The following is a 21,595-nucleotide window of genomic DNA, read 5'->3' on the forward strand; positions in this document are numbered from 1 at the left end:
TCCTGTTTCCTCTGGCTGATTCTGGTTTGGCAATGTCCTGGGTTGAAATCTTTCCCTGGTAATATAGAGTTCCCTTAAAGGGTTATCAGAGCCCTTCTTCAGGGAGTCCAACACCTTTCTTTTCAGACAAAGCTGCTTTCTCAAACAAGCTTCTTCCTTTCCATACAGACTCTTCTGTGCTGCTAGGGCCAACTTCTGCAGGGTTCTGGCCCTGTTTAGTTTTTTCCCCAGGGCCTCAATCCTCCTCACCCTGTCCACAATACCTCTGGCTGAAGAATCTGGGCTGCTGCTTCCCAGCTGCCCCACCCCCTCCTCCTCCTCTTCCTCAGACCACTCATCCTCACTGTACAACGGGTCCAGCACCGGCTGAAGCTCCTGACCCTCCTCCATCCTCTGTTCTGCCACTTTCTGGGCCTGTGGGACCCTCACCCTCCCCATCCCATGCTCTTCATGCTCCTTACCCGGTAACCGCTGGGTCATGGGAGGGGTGCTGGGTCTACTGTCCCCCCTGGACCTTGAGGCTCCATGGTCCAGGGGACTCCGCTCTCTTCTCCCAGGGGCCAGGCTCGGCTGACAGCTGCTTCTCCGGCTCTCCTGGTAGCTGGGCCCGGCCGTCTCCAAAGCCGGGCCCTGCCCTGAGGAGTGCTCCCCAGAGGCCCTGCCTCATGGCTGGGAAGGGAGCTAAGCCTTGCTCCCCTCCTTTCCTCCAACAACAGAGCCTCCTGTAGTATGTCCTTCTCCTTCAGTGTCTAGCTACACACTGACTTGGAATGCCCTCCCGTGGGAGGTAGTGGAGATGAAAACGGTAATGGAATTCAAACATGCGTGGGATAAAACATAAAGGAATTGTCAGGTTTTTAAGGCAGAAACTAGGTTCGTGAGCCTTTGGGCCACTGCCGTGGAGCAGCAGTGGCAGGCAAACCCACCCCACACCAGAGACAAGGCAGAACTCTGACAGGAACAGCTAGACTTCACCTGCACTTGACCGCCGTTCCTCAGGAGTTGAGCCCCTGGGTGCAGGCGGCCGGCAGGACTTACCGGACAGGGCAGGAACGGGATACCAACTAGGCCGAACAGGGACTAAGGGTCAGAGGGGAAAGGAATATACATAGGCAGTAAGGCAGGAAAGAGGGCTAGGACTCACAGATAGACAATACTACACAAAGCAGGAAATGGACAAGTTAAAGGACAGGAACTGAAAGCTGCCAAGCAGCCACTGAAACAGGGTACAAATACTGACAGACAAGAGACAGGACTGAAAGCTGACACGCAGCCACTAAGAAAGAGACATAGACAAACAGAAACTAGACCAGGGATACAGACTAGAAACAAGACTAGGAAATAAGCAATAAACCTAAGCTAAACTACACACAGACTAACTAGAACTGAACAAGAAACCAGACTAGGCAGAAGTGCAACAAAGCACCAACAAACCAGGGACCTTAGACGATGCAAAGGCAAACACAGAAGTTTCCTGGTGATTAATAAAGCCCATCAGCTGCTGAAGTTCAGCTGCAAGAATCACAAGGCAGCTACGGGTGCTGTTCAGGCATAAACAAGAGAAGCAAGTCTGGCAGCCCGGAAGATCTGGACCAGACTAGGCTGAAGTCTGGAACAGGTGACAGTCCATAGCAGCCAACGGTTCTGGCCACCAGAGGGCGAGGTGAGCACAGACAAGGAAACATTCACATACGTGACAGTACCTCTCCCTCAAGGCCCCCCCCAACCTCCACGAGGGATTCAGGTCTCCATGGGTAACAATGGTGAAACCTACGGAGGAGCTTCAAAACATGACCAGGGGTAGCTGGGCTGGAGCTTGAACAGGGGTCAAGACTGGAACCCGGAATGACATCAGGACTGGAACTTGGACTGGAACTTGGCTGGAGCTAGAACTCAGAGTGAACTCAACATCCTGACTGGATTTGGAACTCGGTGTGGACTCAGCAGCTCGCCTGGAACTGGAACTCGGCGTGGGCTCAGTGTCTCGGCTGGAACTGGAACTCGGAATGGGCTCAGCATCTAAGCTGGAACTGGGACTCTGGACTCAGTCTCTTGGCTGGATCTGGAACTTGGCTTGGACTCCACATCTAGGCCAGAACTGGAACTCAATCCAGACTCAGTATCTTGGCCGGAACTGCACCTCGATCCGGACTCAGCAACTTGGCTGGAACTGGAACTCAGAGTAGACTCAGTATCTTGGCTAGAACTGGAACTCGGCTTGGACTCAGCATCTAAGCTGGAACTGGGACTCAGCAGCTTGGCTGGAACTTGGCATGGATTCAGCATCTTGGCTGGAGCTGGAACTCGGCTTGGACTCAGCATCTTGGCTGGAGCTGGAACTCGGCTTGGACTCAGCAGCTATTCGGCTGACCGCATCCCTCAAGATGGACTGCTGGTAAGCCTGGACCTCGGGACTACAAAGCCACCTTCCTTCAGCCTGGGCTTCAGGAGTATCCCACAGGGCTGGAACCGAGAGAAGTTTGATGTGGTAAAAGAAGAGCTTGGTAGAGGGATCAACAGCAGAAACTGGGTTTTCAAAGAACCCAAGCAACAAGACACGCTTTCTCTCTGCTGCAGCTTCAGGAGTATTCTTCAGGGCTGGATCAGACAAAAGCTTAAAACGGTAATCATGGAGCATCATAAATGGATCCAAAGCAAAAATTGGGTTGGAACTGGGATCCGAACTGGAATTAGGAGCTAAACCGGGGCTGGAACCCGGATTGCCAACAGAGAAAAAAGTCTTGGGCTGTAATCCCAACTGGGAGGATGATTCTGCCGAGCTCATGGCCTTTGCATTCTGTCAGGTTTTCAAGGCAGAAACTAGGTTTGTGAGCCCTTGGGCCACTGCCGTGGAGCAGCAGTACCAGGCAAAACCACCCCACACCAGAGACAAGGCAGAACTCTGACAGGAACAGCTAGACTTCACCTGCACTTGACTGCCGTTCCTCAGGAGTTGAGCCCCTGGGTGCAGGCGGCCAGCAGGACTTACCGGACCGGGCAGGAACTGGATACCAACTAGGCCAAACAGGGACTAAGGGTCAGAGGGGAAAGGAATATACATAGGCAGTAAGGCAGGAAAGAGGGCTAGGACTCACAGACAGACAATACTACACAAAGCAGGAAATGGACAAGTTAAAGGACAGGAACTGAAAGCTGCCAAGCAGGCACTGAAACAGGGTACAAATACTGACAGACAAGAGACAGGACTGAAAGCTGCCACACAGCCACTAAGCCAGAACACAGACAGAAGAGTCAGGACTGAAAGCTGCCATGCAGCCACTAAGAAAGAGACACAGACAAACAGAAACTAGACCAGGGATACAGACCAGAAACAAGACTAGGAAATAAGCAATAAACCTAAGCTAAACTACACACAGACTAACTAGAACTGAACAAGAAACCAGACTAGGCAGAAGTGCAACAAAGCACCAACAAACCAGGGACCTTAGACGATGCAAAGGCAAACACAGAAGTTTCCAGGTGATTAATAAAGCCCATCAGCTGCAGGAATTACAAGGCAGCTACGGGTGCTGTTCAGGCACAAACAAGAGAAGCAAGTCTGGCAGCCCGGAAGATCCGGATCAGACTAGGCTGAAGTCTGGAATGGGTGACAGTCCATAGCAGCCACTGATTCTGGCCACTAGAGGGTGAGGTGAGCACAGACAAGGAAACATTCACATACGTGACAGGAATCCTGTTCAGAAGGAATGGATCCTCAGAAGCTTAACCGAGATTGGGTGGCAGAGCCGGTGGTGGGAGGCGAGGCTGGTGGTTGGGAGGCGGGGCTAGCGCTGGGCAGACTTCTACAGTCTGTGCCCTGAAAATGGCAGATACAAATCAAGGTAAGGTATACACATAAAGTAGCACATATGAGTTTATCTTGTTGGGCAGATTGGATGGACCGTGCAGGTCTTTTTCTGCCGTCATCTACTATGTTACTATGGTATCTAGCCCTATGCACACTGAAGAGACAGCAGAAAATTTTTCAGTTGGAGAAGCCAAACAAACCAATTTCCAACTCTCAGTTGTTGATACTGTTTTGGGTAAAATATTTGTGAGCCAAACCAGGAAGGTGGGGGTGGCCAGAGGAAATGGAGAAGACAAATCAGAATATACTACCAAAAATACTTTATTAAAATAAATCTATAACACGTGGCCATGTTTCAGCTAATTTGCCTGTGTCAGGGATCTAGAATTTCCAAAAGGATTTCCAAAGCAGTGATGGAAAGTCATGGTGCATAATTCTGCACTTAAATCTTAGCCACTGTTTAAATATGTGTTTCTGGTGCACAGCGCAGTGCAGGAGGAGGTAAAGGTGAATCCATGTGGTCCATTCCAGGTCTGCTTCCTATGACAGCAGAGGGAGAGGAGGGGGGGACGGGACAGGTCAGGAATACGTAAAATTATTTATTTATTTATTTAAACCACTTTTAACCTTCTTATAATCTAAGCAAGTTCCAGAAAAACATGCATACTAAAATACAAAAATATGAAATAACAAAATACATCTTCATTAATATATATGACATAAAGTGCTGTCATCACAAACTCTCCAAACCTGCATTGCCTATCAGAAAAAAGCTCGTACAAAAAGTTGTACAAATCAAGTAGGGTGTACAAATCAAAGTAGGGTATACACAAAAAGTAGCACATATGAGTTATCTTGTTGGGCAGACTGGATGGACCGTGCAGGTCTTTTTCTGCCGTCATCTACTATGTTACTATGTTTTAACAATTTCTTAAATTGTTGAATACTAGTGCTTATATGCAACTGGCCAGGCAAGGCATTCCACATAAACATTCCAGCAATTGAAAAAGCTGATGCTCGGATAGTTGCATAATGCATAGAAGATACCAAATGCAAATTCAAACATTTAGTAAAATCAGATCTTAAAGATCTAAACAAAGTGAAAACCTGACCAAAATACCATGGCATTTTATCATGAACCACTTGATAAATGAGAGTTAAACCTTATACTGTACTCTATATTTCACAGGCAACCGGTGAAGTTGTTTCAACACTGGTGTTATAGGGAGGATGCTGTGTTTTGGGGTAAAGAGACAGGGGGAAGCAGGATAGGATTAGGGTGACAGTGGTTGGTAGAAGATGCTGAGTTTCAGGGTGACAGTAATTGTGGGGGAGGGAAGTCATCATTAAAGTGACAGTAGTTGTGAAATTATGGCTTGTAATAGCCACCTGTAAGTTCAAAGGATTATATTATGATGACATGAGTGTAATGGTTTCATCATTACAATTTCAATAAAGATTTATTTCATTAAAGTGACACTAGTGTGTGGGGGTGATAGTGATAGGGGAGGATGTAGAGGGTTTGGGTGACAGTTGTGGTGGAAGCAGGCCTCTGTATCATTCCATGGTACGACCTCACCTTAAGTATTGTGTTCAATTTTGGTTGACGTATCTCATGAAAGATATAGTGGAATTAGAAAAGGTTCAAAAAAGAGTGAACAAAATGATAGTGGGGATGGAACTGCTCCCATATGAGGAAAAGAGATGGCTGATGGGAGATATGATTGAGGTCTATAAAATCCTGAGTGGTGTAGGATGGGTAGCAGTGAATCGATTTTTCACTCTTTCAAAAAGTACAAAGACCAGGGGACCTCAATGAAATCACATGGAAATACTTTCAAAATATGAGGAAATATATTTTCACTCAAAGAATAGTTAAGCTCTGGAACTTGCTGCCGGAGGATGTGGTAACAATGGTTAGTGTATCTGGGTTTAAAAAAGGTTTGGAGAATTTCTTGGAGGAAAAGTCCATAGTCTGCTATTGGTCCATAGTCTGCTATTGAGACAGACATGGGGAAGCCACTGCTTGCCCCGGGATTGGTAGGATGGAATGTTGCTACTATTTGGGTTTCTGCCAGGTCCTTTTGATTTGGATTGGGCTAGATGGACCATTGGTCTGACCCAGTATGACATGTTCTTATTATTAAAGTGACAGTACTGGGGGGTGATAATGGTAGGGGAGGATGCTGAGGGTTTGGGTTATAGTGGTGGGGGAGGCAGATCAATATTAAAGTGACAATAGTGTGTGTGTGGGGGGGGGGGGGAGAAATCGGAGGATACTGAGGGTTTGGGTGATAGTGGTGGAGGGCAGGTCTTTATTAAAGTGACAGTATGGGGTGGCAGTGCTAGGGGAGTATATTAAGTTTTGGGTGATCGTGATGACAAGGAAGCAGGTCATTATTAAAGTGACAGTTGTGTGTGTGTGGTGGGGGGTGATAGTGATAATGGATTCTGAGGGTGTGGGTGGCAGTGGCAGGGGATGCAGCTCATTATTAAAGTGACAGTATTGGTGGGGGTGACAGTTGTAGGGGAGTATATTAAATTTTGGGTGATAGTGATGAAGAGGAAGTGGGTCACTATTAAAGTGACAATAGTGGGGGAAGGGGATGATAGTGATAGGGGAGGATGCTGAGGGTTTGGGTGACAGGAGGGGGCGGGGGTGATAGTGACAGGGGAGGATGCTGAGGGTTTGGGTGACAGTTGGGGGGGGTGACAGTGATAGGGGAGGATGCTGAAGGCTTGGGTGACAGTGGGGGAGGCAGGTCATTATTAAAGTGAAAATAGTGTGGGGGTGGCAGTGCAGGGAAGGAAGCTGAGGGTTTGGGTGACATTGATGGGGGTGATAATGGTAGGGGAGGACGATGAGGGTTTTGGTGACAGAGGGGAGTAGATAGTGGTAGAGGAGGATGCTGAGGATTTGGGTGACAGTGTGGGGAGGGGTGATGATAATAGGGGAGGATGCTGAAGGTTTGGGTGACATTACTGAGGGAGGCAGGTCATTATTAATGTTGACGATAGTGTAGGGAGTGGTAGGGGAGGATGCTGAGGGTTTGAGTGACAGTGGTAGGAGATGATAGTGGTAGAGGATCCTGAGGGTTCAGGTGACAGTGGTGGGGGTGATAGTGGTAGGAAGGATGCTAGGATTGGGGTGACATTAGTGTGGATTGTGATAGTGGTAGGGGAGGATGTTGAGGATTTGGGTGATTGTGGTAGAATGCTAAGGGTTTGGGTGACAGTGGGGTGGTGTTAGGAGAGGATGCTGATGATTTGGGTGACAGTGGTAGGGGAGGATATTGAGAATTTGGGTGACATTAGTGAGGGGTGATGGTGGTAGGATGATGGGTTTGGGTGATAGTAGTGGGGTGGTGAAAGCGATAGGGCAGGATACTTTGGGTTTGAGTAACATCGGTGTGAAGGGGTGATAGGGAGGATTCGGGTAACATTAGTGGGGGTGATAGTGGTAGGATGCTAAGGGTTTGGTGACAGTGGTGGGAGAGGCAGGTCAGAGTTTAGGTGACAATAGGAAGAGTGTGTACGTGTCTGGGGTGGGGGGAATGGATGGATGGTATAGAAGGAAGGGGAGGGGCACGGTCGGACAGGTACAGGGCAGGCTGTAGGGAGGGAGCGAGGTCTCAGGTCGGTCTGCAGCTGTTGCTATCGGGTGTCTCTAGCGGCGGGAGCGGGAGGGAGGGCGGTTGAGTTGCAGGAGACAAGAGGGGGCGCCTTGCTCGCTCACGCTCCCGCCTGAGGCTCGGGGCCCAGTGGTGCTGCTGCCTTGGCCCAGCTCCTCCTGCTCTTTCTGGTTCAGACTTCCTGCCCTCCCTCCCCCCCCTGAAGGGCACCTCTCCTGCCCCCCCTCCACCCCCTCGTCGCGTCAGCGGGCTCTGGCGTCTCGTGCCGCGGGTGGCGGGAGGATGGTAAGGCTGGGGCCGGGCTCGCGCCCCTTGACGCTGTCGCCGCGTGCAGGCGCGAGGCTCCCCGGCGCCGGCTCTTTGCACACAGAGCGAGCTCGCGCGCTGCTGCTCTAGGGGCCGCCATGTTTGGCAGGCTGCAGCCCTGATCCCGGCCCCGAGGCCGCCGGCGGCGGGGGCTGAGGGGAGGGGGTGACAAAGGCCTGGCGGGGGCGCTGCGCAGGTACACGGGGCTGGCCGGGAGGGGAGCGCTGCCTTCTCAGGCACAAGTGGCCACTGAAGGGCAAGGCTGCACCGAACCGGCTCCAGACTCTAGGCCAGCTGTGCATGAACCAGGCCAAGCAAATGGAAGCTTCCCCCAGCCCCGGGCCGCCCTGTGTGCTAGTGCGTCGTGGTCAGCTGCCAGAACAGGGAGACTTAGGCCTCTGACAGCACTGGCTGCCATTTTGGATTGTGAAGCATTGAATGGTGTCTCAGTCTGCTCTGTGTCTTTTCACAGGTTTACAACTGCACAGGATGGATCAAGCCTGCGAACTGAGCAGGCGAAAGTGTTTGCCAGCCTTTGGCATTGCAGTTGATCCCGACGGCCCAGAGAAGGAGATTGGCTGCTTTGACAACGAAGAAGCAGAGCTTTCTGAGGCGCCTAATGGATGCTCTATGCAAATGTCTCCGGCCTCCAAAAGTTTCTACAGCCAGGATCCCGCTTCCTGTTACATTCCGCTCCGCAGATTACACGACTTGACCTCCATGGTCAACATGGACTATTTGAACGGCTCGCAGGATTCCGACCAGGCCATCAAGGACCCCCCGGCCTTTGGCACCAGTCAGGACCGACCCAGCAGCGTCTCCCCCACCCTGAAAATGAAAGTAACGCAGCATTGTAAGAACGGGGTGCTGCACCTGGAGTCCTTCCCCTGTGTGGCAGTGCAAGAGGCCAGTGGCCAGCTGGGCCAGGGAGCCGGAGAGCAGCAGCTGACCATCCCAAGAACAAAGAAAACCAAAGTGAAGAGTGCTGACCGTTGGGGCTACGAGCCACAAATGGAGAACGGCGCCCCGGATCTGCTCCGGTGGGGGGATGACCATGGCACCTACTTCCAGCAAGGAACAAAACCAGTGGTCTTGGCACAGATGCCCCTTCCTGGAAAAAGGCAAAAGGACAGCAGAGAAACGCTGGCCGTCAGAAGAAAGACGGCAAAAGCAGTGACGGCCACGGGGGCCCCCGATCTGTCCGAAGATACCGGCATGACAACACCACAGTGGCCTAAGAGCAGAAGTACATTAGCTCTTGCAGAAAGAAAAAGTGAATGGAGTGAAACATCTGCTGATGCAGTGGGATTACCGTTTGTAAGCATGCTTTTGTCCATCCTAACATGTATTTGGAAGGTTAATTATTCTACATGAGTAGCATCAGTTCCTTATTACAAGTGGGGGATGGTAAAGGAAAAGGTGAAATAAGGACACTCAGCTGCGGCTGCTGATGCCTTAAGACCAATTGAATGCACCAAAGTTTGTGATGTCTCACTAGCAGACTGTTCCCACTCATGAGCGTTTTCTGAGCAAATAGAGCACTTGGCACCATTTTGACCCTAGTAGGCCAAGTGGTCTTGCGATCTAGTGCCTAAACATGTTGCATAAAATAGGCTGGGTGGTATGTAACACACCTTAAAAGTTTTGGTGTGTGCTGCTAGTAATTGGCCCCCAAGTGATTTACAAGGCAGCATTTATGTCTGTGTGAAAAGAACATAGGTTAAGATGCACTATATCAAGAACATTGGGGTTTTCTTTATTAGGTATGAAAATATATTAAGAAAACTTGGGCACCAGACAGAAATAGTTTATTTTTTATTATTTGTAAGTGTTTTTTTGTTTTTGTATTTTTGTTTGTTCCTTTTTTAATCTATTGTTTTTAATTTTTAGCATATTTTGCAGTAATTTTTTAATGACTTTTCATTTTTACTTTTCTGGATATTAAATGCTCAGTTACCTGGCACTCTGAAATTTTCCAGCCATGACACTGATGGTACTACGGTTTGCTTTCTCTTTTAACAGTGTATTCTTTAGTACACGCTCTCCAGATTTTGGCATTCCTTTTTTTGTTGAGGGAAGGGGAGACATCAGATAAATACTAAATAACATAAACAAGAAGGGGCTCATTCACTAACAGTTATCATGTGCTATCTAATACAGGGCTTATAGGAATAAAATGGGCCTGGCCCTGCAGCATATAGCACATGTGAGCAATTACTAAATAACCCCCTTAGCATTTCTTGAGGGAGTGTAGCAGGTTATCAGCCTCCTTTCAGGTATATTATGCATGTGTGCATTATTATTAATAATTTGTTATTAAACCGAGGCGTGTATTTATTTGCTTTGCAGTAAGCAGCTGTAGATTTTATAATGCCAGATGTGCTATTCCTCAGATTCTGTATATGGTGACTAAAGTTGTGCGTGTAATTTTGGCCACATGGCTAAACTGCAAATTCAACTTAATTGTTTAACAAACAGTTATTGGCAGTAATTAGAATTTACACACACAATTTCTAAGGGTATTCTGTAAAGTGGTGCGCATACATTCTAATGCGCAGATCACAAAAGGGCATGGCCATGAGGGAAATGAGTGGATCGTGAGCGTTTCTAAAAATTACGAGCACTCTTATGGAATATGCCTGATCTACACCTATGTTAGGTGCGGTCATTTACAGGGATTTTCATTAGTGTAAATGATAATATCTCAGTTTTAGCTGCAGGGACGGGTACTATGCATATTCTGTGCACCACACAACTTTTGACAAGGTTTATAGAATAGCAGCACATTTGTTTAGGTGCTGTTTATGGAATTTGGTTCTATATGACTTTTAGAGAGCTCTGAAACTTGATCATCATGGACTTAGCGATGCCCATGGCACTACATCCCTGTTTTAGGGGTCCTTTTATTAAGCTGCGGTAAAAAGTGACCTTAGTGTGTCTTTGTGGGTCTTTCCCACACTAATACCATTTTCATCGCAGCTGTAAATATTGCTTTAAAACATTTTTTTTGTATTAATGACTATGCGCTAATGTTGCCATTAGCGTGCAGCCATTTTGAAAACTTCCCATGTGCGCACTTACTGTCACCCATTTCATAGGCAGTAAGGGGTGACGTAATATCTGTGCACTAACCAGTTAGCATGCAGTAACTGGCTAGTGCAGGGATGCCCGTTCTCTGCCCCTCTGACACACCCCCTAGAAAAAAAATTTTTTAGCAGTGAAACAGTCGTGCACGTCTATTTGCAACATTATGCTCTGACTTTATGTGCTTCAAGAGAAGTCCAAAATGGCGGCCGTACTTAAACAAGATGCTGTAATCCAACTGACCAGTCACCATCTTTATGAGAGATCATGTGTTCTTATACATATTTAAAATAATTTCTTTATGCTCAAGATCCATCTACTTTTGACTCTTTTTAATATAATTTAAATACATCTCGGAGGTAGGCCAAGATATTCACCCATAAGGAATGCAATGTGGAAAGGGGATTCTAGCATTTCCAAGAGACAAGGGAGAGACCGTCTTTTGTGTGTTAAGAAAATCTATGTGTCGTCAACATATAACAAGCTTGTGTTCCTTTTTTCCTATGAGAATTGTCTGCATGTTCCCTGATGACGCACCATTAATGGTTCACTTACCATCACTAACAGCATCAGGAAGAGAGGGCAGCCCTATCTTGTACCTCCTAAATTCCTCAGATATAGAGCTATAGAACTAATACAGATATAGAACTAATATGCAGTTTCTGGTATAATGCCTAAACCCATTATAAGAAGTTATCACCCAAGTTAAGATATTCCATCAATGTAAATAATAGTCCACACTCTATCCTATCAGATGCTTTTTTCAGCATCTGGGCTGCACAAGTGGCTTTTTCTTTTTCTGGTTTGCATCTCATATATAACGTATTCGAGGTGCGGTCGCAGCATGGAGCGATACAACGGCATTATAACATCCTCGTTTTCCATCCCTTTCCTAATAATACCCAACATTCTGTGCGCTTTCTTAGCTACCGCAGCAGACTGAGCAGAAGTTTTTAACATCTTAACCACGATGACTCCCAGATGTGACTCTTAACGCGGAACCTTGCATGACATAGCTGTAATTCGGGTTCCTCTTACCCACATGCATCACTTTGCACTTGTCAACATTGAACTTCATCTGCCACTTGGACGCCCAATCCCCCAGTCTCACGAGGTCCGCCTGTAATCTTTCACACTCCTCCTGCAACTTGACGACGCTGAATAACTTTGTGTCATCTGCGAATTTAATTACCTCACTCGTTACTCCCATCTCTAGGTCATTTATAAATATGTTAAAAAGCAACGGTCCCAGCACAGAGCCCTGCGGGACCCCACTAACTACCCTTCTCCATTGAGAATACTGACCATTCAATCCTACTCTCTGCTTCCTATCTTTCAACCAGTTCTTATTCCATAGTAATACCCTACCTCCGATCCCATGACTCTCCAGTTTCCTCAGGAGTCTTTCATGAGGCACTTTGTCAAACGCCTTTTGAAAATCCAGATACACAATATCCACCGGCTCCCCATTGTCCACATGTTTGTTCACCCCCTCAAAAAAATGGAGTAGATTGGTGAGGCAAGACTTCCCTTCACTAAATCTGTGTTGACTTGGTCTCATCAGCCCATGTTTTTGTATGTGCTGTGTAATTTTATTCTTAATAATAGCCTCTACCATTTTGCCCGGTACCAACGTCAGACTCACTGGTCTATAATTTCCCGTATCTCCTCTGGAACCTTTTTAAAAAATTGGCGTAACATTGGCTACCTTCCAGTCTTCCTGTACCACACCTGATTTTAGTGATAGATTGCATATTACTAATAGTAGCTTTATAAGTTCATTTTTCAGTTCTATTAATACTCTGGGATGAATACCATCTGGTCCAGGTGATTTACTACTCTTCAGTTTGCAGAACTGAGCCATTACATCCTCCAGGTTTACAGAGAATTCATTTAGTTTCTCTGACTCGCCTGCTTCAAATACCCTTTCCAGCACCGGTGTCCCACCCAAATCCTCGGTGAAGACCGAAGCAAAGAATTCATTTAATTTCTCCGCTACGGCTTTGTCTTCCCTGATCGCCCCTTTTAACACCATTTTCGTCCAATGGCCCAACCGATTCTTTAGCCGGTTTCCTGTATTTAAAAATATTTTTACTATGTATTTTCACGTCTAACGCTCTTTTTTTTTTCAAAGTCCTTTTTTGCCCTCCTTATCTCCGCTTTACATTTGGCTTGGCATTCCTTATGTTTTATCTTGTTATTTTCAGTTTGTTCTCATTCCCACTTTCTGAAGGATTATTTTTTTGGCTCTAATGGCTTCCTTTACCTTACTGTTTAGCAACGCCGGCTGACGTTTGGTCTTTTTTCCTCTTTTTCTAATATGCGGAATATATTTCTGCTGTACCTCTAGGATGGTGTTTTTGAACAGCATCCACGTCTGATGCAAGTTTTTTACCCTGTGAGCGGCTCCTTTCAGTCTTTTTTTCACCTTTTTTTCTCATTTTATCGTAATCACCTTTTTTAAAGTTAAATGCTAGTGTATTTGATTTCCTAAGTTCACTTGCTTCAATGCCAATATCAAAACTGATCATATTATGATCACTGTTATCAAGTAGCCCTCGCACCGTTACCCCCCGCACCAGATTATGAGCTCCACTAAGGACTAAGTCTAGTATTTTTCCTTCTCTTGTCTGCTCCTGAACCGGCTGTTCCATGAAGCTGTCCTTGATTTCATCAAGAAATTTTATCTCACTGGTGTGTACCGATGTTACATTAACCCAGTCTATATCCGGATAATTGAAATCACCCATTATTATTACATTGCCCATTTTATTTGCTTCCTTAATTTCCTTTGACATTGCTGCGTCCGTCTGCTCGTCCTGGCCAGGCGGACGGTAGTACAGTCCTATCACCATTTTTTCCCCTTTTCACATGGTATTTCGATCCACAAAGATTCCAATAGTGATTTTGTATCCTGCAATATTTGCAGCCTATCAGAGTCAAGGTTCTCATTGATATACAGTGCTACCCCTCCTCCAATCCTATCTACCCTATCACTACGATATAATTTGTAGCCCGATATCACTTGTGTCCCACTGGTTATCTTCCTTCCACCAGGTCTCAGAGATGCCAATAATATTCAATTTTTCATTTTGTGCAATGTATTCCAGCTCTCCCATTTTATGTCTCAGGCTCTTTGCATTTGTGTATAGACATTTCAATGCATGCTTGTTGCTCAGTTTTATATCACGTTTAATACATGGCATTATTAATATGTTACCTTCTGCCTGGTTGTTATTATTTTTACTTAAGACCATCTAATCCACTACGGTCTCTTTGACATCCTTACCTATAAAGAACTTTTTCTTCCATGTGTGGGTGATATCCTCAAAAGATACCTTATCCTGAGCCATGCGCTTTTGAGCGACTGTCGGCCTCCCCCCCCCCCCGTTTCTAGTTTAAAATCTGTTCTAGTTCTTTTTTAAATGTTGACGCCAGCAGCCTGGTCCCACCCTGGTTAAGTTGAAGCCCATCAGATCGGAATAGGCTCTCCCCCAGAATGCTGCCCAGTTCCTGACAAATCCAAAACCCTCATCCACGCACCATCGTCTCATTCACGCATTGAGACTCAGGATCGCTGCCTGTTGCTTGTTCCCAGTGCATGGAACAAGTAGTATTTCAGAAAATGCTACCTTAGAGGATGTGGATTTGAGCTTCCATCCTAAAAGCCTAAATTTGGCTTCCGGAACCTCTTTCCCACATTTTCCTATGTCGTTGGTACCCAAGTGTACCAAGACGGCCGGCTCCTCCCCAGCACTATCTAGAATCTTGTCTAGGTGCCGCGGGAGGTCCGCCACCTTCACACCAGGCAGGCAAGTCACCATGCGATCCTCACGTCCACCAGCCACCCAGCTATCTACATGCCTAATGATTTGAGTCTCCGACTACAACGGCGGTTCTTTTTCCCTGTGGGCTCTAATCAGAGACATATCCTCGGTGCGAGAGGATAATACATCCTCTGATGGGCAATTCCTGGGTACAGGAGTACTTCCTACTTCACCATGGCAATGCTATCCTTCTAGGAGACCTGTCACCTCCGAAGTAGCACAGGGGCTACCTGGCTGGAGGTGGGACCTCTCTATAACATCCCTGTAGGTCTCATCTATGTATTGTTCTATCTCCCTCATCTCTACCAAGTCTTGTACTCTAGCCTCGAGAGAATGGGCCTTCTCTTTGACAGCCAGGAGTTCTTTGCACCGGGCACACACATATGACTTCACTCCAACTGGGAGATAATCATACATGTGACACTCAGTGCAAAAGACTGGGTAGCACCCCTCTTGCTGCTGGACTACTGACTCCATCTCATTAATATATGAGTATCTCTCTATATAAAACGCACCTCTTAACTTTCTAATGAAGCCGGAACTTCCGTAGTTGTGTAGATCGCTTTTGCCCATGAGTGTGTGCCCCGCCCTCGCGTTACAACGTGATGACGTCGAGGGCGGAGCACTCACACTCACCAGCTCACCATGGGAGAGAGGGTGGGGGATTACTTTCCTAGCGCATGATCGCCATGATGTTGAATTGCATCGCTCACACACATAACGGACCTATCCACCACCCGAACAACATCAATCGCCGGCGCAGACAAGAAGATAAATCTGGCTGTGGTCAGCACAGGTACGCGACGGCAAACAGGGAGGGTTTTCTGCGGGAAGGAGGGGTTTTGACAGGGTCGCGTCACGGGGTCAAGGGGTCAGTAACGACGAGTGGGGGGGTGTTGAAATCGGAGGGAGGGGGGAATTTGGAACTCGGTGGAAGGGGCGTGAGGGGGCCTTGAACTGGGAGGGAGGGACGGGCGTCAGGGGGCCTTGAACTGGTAGGGAGGGAGGGGGGGTCTGCAACTCGGAAACAAGGAAGGGAGGGAGGGGGGTCTGGAATTCGGAAGGAGGGAGGGGGGTCTGGAATAAGGGAGGGGGGGTCTAGAATAAGGGAGGGAGGGAGGAGGGGGGGAATACCTTGCTAGCGCCCGTTTCATTGCCTACCGAAACGGGCCTTTTATACTAGTTTCAATATATTAAAGCAAGCTACAAAAATTAAGGATGTTGGATAGTCAAAGTGTCTTTAGTCAAATGCCCCTCCAAGTGACTTTGTAAGCCTAAGTGCTTTGAAAATACGCCTTTATGTCTACTATATAACTTTGCATAAAATCTTTTGAACTCCGTTGCAATTTCCTTATTTTATTTTGCCATTATACCTCCTTCCTAATACACTTCTTTCACTGATCTAATCCTCCTTCAGCTGCCAAGCTTACTCTGTCTGTTGCAATGCTTGAGTAACTCCCTTTTTATATTTATTTTTAAATACATTTACAATTATAAGAATATAATAGGAAACAACATATATCAAAATACAAAAGTAAAATATTGAAAGAATTGAAATATAACAATACTTAGCCCACATTACAGGGAGAAAATGAGAATAACAAAATATAGGAATCTAAACTCGAAGGAAGTCAAATTAATTTAAACACCTACGGTCTAATTCCTATCTCAAAAATCAAAAACAAGGATAAAGGCAATATTTTTCACAGGAAAAGGATGAAAACCAAAACAAAATATAAGAACATAAGAATAGCCATACTGGGTCAGACTGATGGATCCTCTAGCTCATTGAGTATCCCCTAGTCCTTTGTACGTTTTGAATGAGAAAACAATTTCTGACATTTACCCATATTGGTAAATCCACTCAGGACTTTGTAGACCTTTATCATATCCTCCCTCAGCTGCCTCTTTTCTAAGCTCAGGAGCCCTAAATTCTTAAGCCTTTCCTTGTATGAGAGGAGTTCCATCTCCTTAATCATTTTGGTCACCTTTTTTTGAACCTTTTCTAATCCTGCTATTTTTTTTTTGAGATGCGGCAACCAGAAATTCAAACAGTACTCAAGGTGAGGTCACACCATGGAGCGATACAGAGGCATTATAGTATTCTTTGGGCTCCTTTTACAAAGCAGTAAGCGTGCAGAAGCCCATGGGAATTGAATGGGTTTTTTTGCATTCAGCACGCCACTAATTGGTAGTACCGCTTTCTAAAAAGAGCCCTTTGTCTATTTTCTATCCCTTTCCTAATAATTCCTAGCATTCTGTTTGCTTTCTTGGCCACTGCTGCACACTTGGCAGAAGATTTCAATGTATTATCCTCAATGATACCTAGATCTTTTTCTTGGGTGCTGACTCCTAAAGTGGACCCTAGCATCAAATAACTATGATGTGGATTATTTTTCCCAATGTGTATTACTTTGCATTGTCCATGCTAAATTTCATCTGCCATTTGGATGCCCAGTCTTCCCATTTCCTAAGGTCCTCCTGCAATTTCTTATCATCCACATGCAATTTAACAACTTTGAAAAGTGCTTTGTCATCTGTAGATTTAATCACCTTATTTCGTCCCGTTTTCAAATCATTTATGGATGGATCATGTATTTGATATACTTCCTTTCTGTGTAACAACCAAAGCAGTTTACATTGTTATTATTATATGCAGGTACTTTCTCTGTCCCTAGTGGGCTCACAACCTAAGTTTTAAATAACAGTGATCTCAGTACACAACATTTGGGGTACTCCACTATTCACCTTCCTTCATTAAGAGAAATGGCCACTTAACATATCCTCTGTTTTCTTTTAGCCCGTTCCCAAACCACAGCAGAACATTGCCGCCTATCCCATGCCTTTTTAATTTTCTCAAGAGCTTCTCTTGAGGGACTTTGTCAGAAGCTTTCTGAAAGTCTAGATACATTACATCAACCAGCTTACCTTTATTCACATGTTTATTCACACCTTCAAAGAACAGACGCAAATTGGTGAGGCAAGATTTTCCTTGGCTGAATCCATGTTAACTCTGTCGCAGTAAATCATTTTTGTTTATGCGTTTGATAATTTTATTCTTTACAATAGTTTTTGTCATTTGGCCTGGTACTGGTGGCAGACGTACTAGCCTATAATTTCCCAGATTATCCCGGAACCCTTTTTAAAAATCGGCCTTACATTGGTCACCCCCCCAGACTTCAGGTTCTGCGGATTATCTTAATGACAGGTTACAGATCACTAATAGCAGATCAGCAGTTTCATGTTTGAGTTCTTTCAGTACCTTGGTCCGGGTGATTTACTATTCTTTGGCTTTAACTTTCTTTGGCTCTAATGGCCAAAAGACTATCTTTCAGAAAAATGGGAAAAAGGATCTAAATGAAGAAAACAAGAAGCTGCAGAAGCACTGGCAAGTTAGATGCAAAGCATTGATAATGAAGGCTAAAAGAGAATATGAAGAGAAACTTGCCTTGGAGGCAAAAACTCACAGTAGTAAGTTTTTCAGGTATATCAGAAGCAGAAAGCATGTGAGGGAATCAGTGAGACCGTGAGATCATGACCAATATAAGGTCAATTTTCGTAGTCCACAATTCATCTTTCACGTCACCTTTTAACCAGGCTGACTGTCGTTTGCCCTTTTTCCCACCTTTATTAATACGTGGAATACATCTGGTCTGGGCTTCCAAGATGGTATTTTTAAATAATGTCCATGCCTGATTTTAAAGTCATGACCTTTGTGGTTGCTGCATCTAGCTTTTTTTTTTACCATTTTCCTCATGTTATCATAGTTGCTCTTAAGACTTGATCTCAAATAGTTTCCCCTCTTGTTGGTTCCTGGATCAGTTTCTCCAAGAAGCAGTCATTTATTTTGTCTAAGAATTTTATTTCCCTAGCATTTCCTGATGTTACGTTTATCCAGTGAATATTGGGGTAATTGAAATTAGAAAATCCTAAAAAATCTACTCAAAATCGAGAAACGAGGTCTTCAGCAATATAAAAACACTACATCTGCAACATGTTCAAACCAATATCCAAAAAGATGAAAATTTATGTTGAGAAAAAGACAGTTAAAAAAAATGTCAAAACCTGCTCGTTAAATTTTATCAAGTTGGAGTCATTTAATCATCGTCGGAAAAAACTCCACATCTCAACGTCTTTATTTCAGAATTCTCCATCAAAACATTTGCTGGTATGTCTCCATCTTCTTGAGTAGTTCTCTTCCTCACACTCTCCTCCTCTGGTGTAATCGTGTTGATGCACATGCCTGATAATGTGCATTATTAAGCATGTCTTCCATGGGCTGAATGAAGAGGTTTCTTGGGGTGGAAACAGCCTGTAAGTTTTGTTTGATACATTTGTACTAAGCCATATTGGTTTCTGTTAATGCTATGGTATAACATTAAGGAAACTTTTTTTTTTTTTTTGACCTACTTGGTTTTGTCCTGCTCCTTTGTACTTCCAGCTTAATCAGAACCAGGGCATTCATTTGAAATTACACAGAGATTTTCACTCCCCCTTTTCTTTTTAATATCCTTCATCTCCAGCATATCTAACCTGTGCCCTAGTGATCAATTCCCCACACTGTTCAGAAACAGCACCTTAAAAATAGTGTTGAAACAGCATGGGGAATTAACTCCCCAGTGATCAATACTAATAACATGCAAATGTATGCACATTATTAGCACTGATCATCCGGCAGTAGTGCGGGAGGATTGTGACAGAATCCTCCCACACTTGTTTGACCTGTCTAACAGGGGCTTGGAGGTCCATGGGACTTCTGGACCCCCCTCCAGAAGTGAGGCCCTGGTGGCTTAGTGCACCCCAAGCCCCCACACCCCGCTTGGAACAGCGACACGGGGGGGCTGGAAGTTCGGTGGATCTCCAGCCCCCCCTACCTACCCTAGTAGTATAGCAGACTCCTCCCCCTGTATCTCCGTGTTGGAGGAGGGAGTAGCACACTCCCTCCTCTTTCCAGCGCAGCTTTCAAAACGGCGGTGCACTGGGCAGGGCTGGGCACCACCATTTTGAAGGCAGCACTGGAAAGAGGAGGGAGTGAGCTACTCCCTTCTCCAACATGGAGGTGAGGGGGAGGGGTCTGCTATACCACCAGGGCAGGTAGGGTGTTGGTGTGGCAGTCCACAGGCCACCAGGGATTTTAGGGGGAGATCCACCAGGTTAGAGGCCCGCTGGACCTCCATGCCCCCCATATTGCTGTTTGGGGGGTATGAGGGCTTGGGGAGCACTAGGTCACCAACGTCTCACCTTTGGAGGGGGTCTGGGGGGTCCAGTGGACCCTCAGGACATGGTGACAGCCTGGGCTGCCTGACTCGGGTGGGGGGATGGGTACAGACTTAACCCTAATGCCAGCTCTGAGCTGGGATAGGGTGAAGGCGCTATTCCGCCCCTACAGTCTGAGTGCCGATCTCTATCCCTAGGGTGGAATACAAGCAGAGCTCATTTAATTCTAATGATGATCATGGGGGTGCAGGTAAATGTGGATGCTAGTCAAGCACTAGTGACCTCTAGTGCCTGCATTTACCTTTGATTATTGGGTTGCTGGTTATTGTGAAGACTGTGGGCTATGGGCCATGCACTAGGGTTCCATTTGTAGCCCTACAATTATGGGCCCTGGTTCCGGTCACCAGGTGTCACTTTTAGTGACAATGACTCCCTCTTCCTGGACTGGTGAGCCACGAACACTGCTTTCCCAGCATCACCAATAAGCTTGGAGACCAGAAGGCACTACTTGGGGATAGAACTGGGGACCTTCTACGTGCCGCAATTACCACCTGAGCCACTGGGCTGGCAAGCAGTAGTTTTCCTAGTTTCTGTTTCTTCTGACTAGTCTTAATAGCAGGTCCCCCCCCTTATTGAAACTTCCCTGCAGCTTCTGCAGACAAGAGTATGATGATAATCTTCTGTGTATGCAACATTTCACAAACAGTACTTCACTTAGCAGTTCTAGTATTATGGCAGTATAGTGCACACTTTTTAAAGGATCTGATAGGGAAATCCAAGGAAGCAATAGGACAAAAAGAGCTATGTCTTTCATTTGTGTCTTCCGGTCTGGTCTATTTGTAGAATCCTTGCGCAGATACTTTGTAAATGTATTTGGAGCAGGGAACATTAAGTGAGGTGATTTAGTTTACAGATAATGGAGTTCTGCTTCCTAGCATGCTACTTTTCCTTGTATATTTTTTTTTAAACCGCTTTGATGTGAATTTGCAGAAGGCGGTATAGCAAATTCCTAATAAACCATAAATCACCCGGAATCTGCTGATAATGTTAATAGATGTTTGACCAGTAATTTCCTAAATGGTAAAGAAAATCTTTCTGGTGTTGGCTGGTGTATTCAGTGAGTCTTTCACTCTGGCTCTTTTGCACTGTTGGGGATGCTGCCGGATAATCCTGCATTCTGTGCTGTGAACAGGTGAAGATGTTTTAGTGCTGTTTCTGTTAACTGAATCATAGTGCTTGGGTTAAAATAAGGTACAGAAAGTACTGGGATAACGTTGGAATGGATTGCCTGGGAGATTATTGGTACATTTGCCTGTTAATGAGTTGAAGGAAAGCTCAGTAAGTGATGCTGGTGAGAACATTTTCAGATGGAATGAATGTCAGTATAAATGCATGAGGCATTTTATTATGTTTAACAGTTTTCTTGTGACATTGACAACAGATATATAATTATGGTAGTTCACTGATTCCCACTGTTGTCTTCTCTATTCAAAGCGTCGATCTCGGAAGAAGCCTGCTCCAGTGAAACATGAGGTTGGGGATCTAGTTTGGGCGAAATTCAGCAGACGTCCGTGGTGGCCCTCCAGAATTTGTTATGATCCCATACTGGACACACACTCAAAAATGAAAGGTAAATTTATGTATTGGAACTGTAAGGAAGGTGTCCGCAAACGAACCTTTTTCAGAAATGGGAAGGCGGTAGAACTAGAGGACATGAATTT

General features: G+C 45.7%; 1 protein-coding gene across 1 annotated transcript in view; it reads left to right on the forward strand.

Moving 5' to 3' along the window:
• Positions 1–7,650: 7,650 nt before the first annotated feature.
• The window catches only part of NSD1 (nuclear receptor binding SET domain protein 1), a 226,858-nt gene continuing 212,913 nt past the window's right edge, over positions 7,651–21,595 (forward strand). The window contains 3 exon segments of the mRNA XM_030212301.1: positions 7,651–7,725; positions 8,219–9,063; positions 21,369–21,504. Of these exon segments, the coding sequence (XP_030068161.1) occupies positions 8,236–9,063; positions 21,369–21,504 (964 nt within the window). The 5' untranslated portion in view covers positions 7,651–7,725; positions 8,219–8,235.

The sequence above is a fragment of the Microcaecilia unicolor genome, chromosome 8, assembly GCF_901765095.1.
Source record: "Microcaecilia unicolor chromosome 8, aMicUni1.1, whole genome shotgun sequence".
Classification (NCBI taxonomy): Eukaryota; Metazoa; Chordata; class Amphibia; order Gymnophiona; family Siphonopidae; genus Microcaecilia; species Microcaecilia unicolor.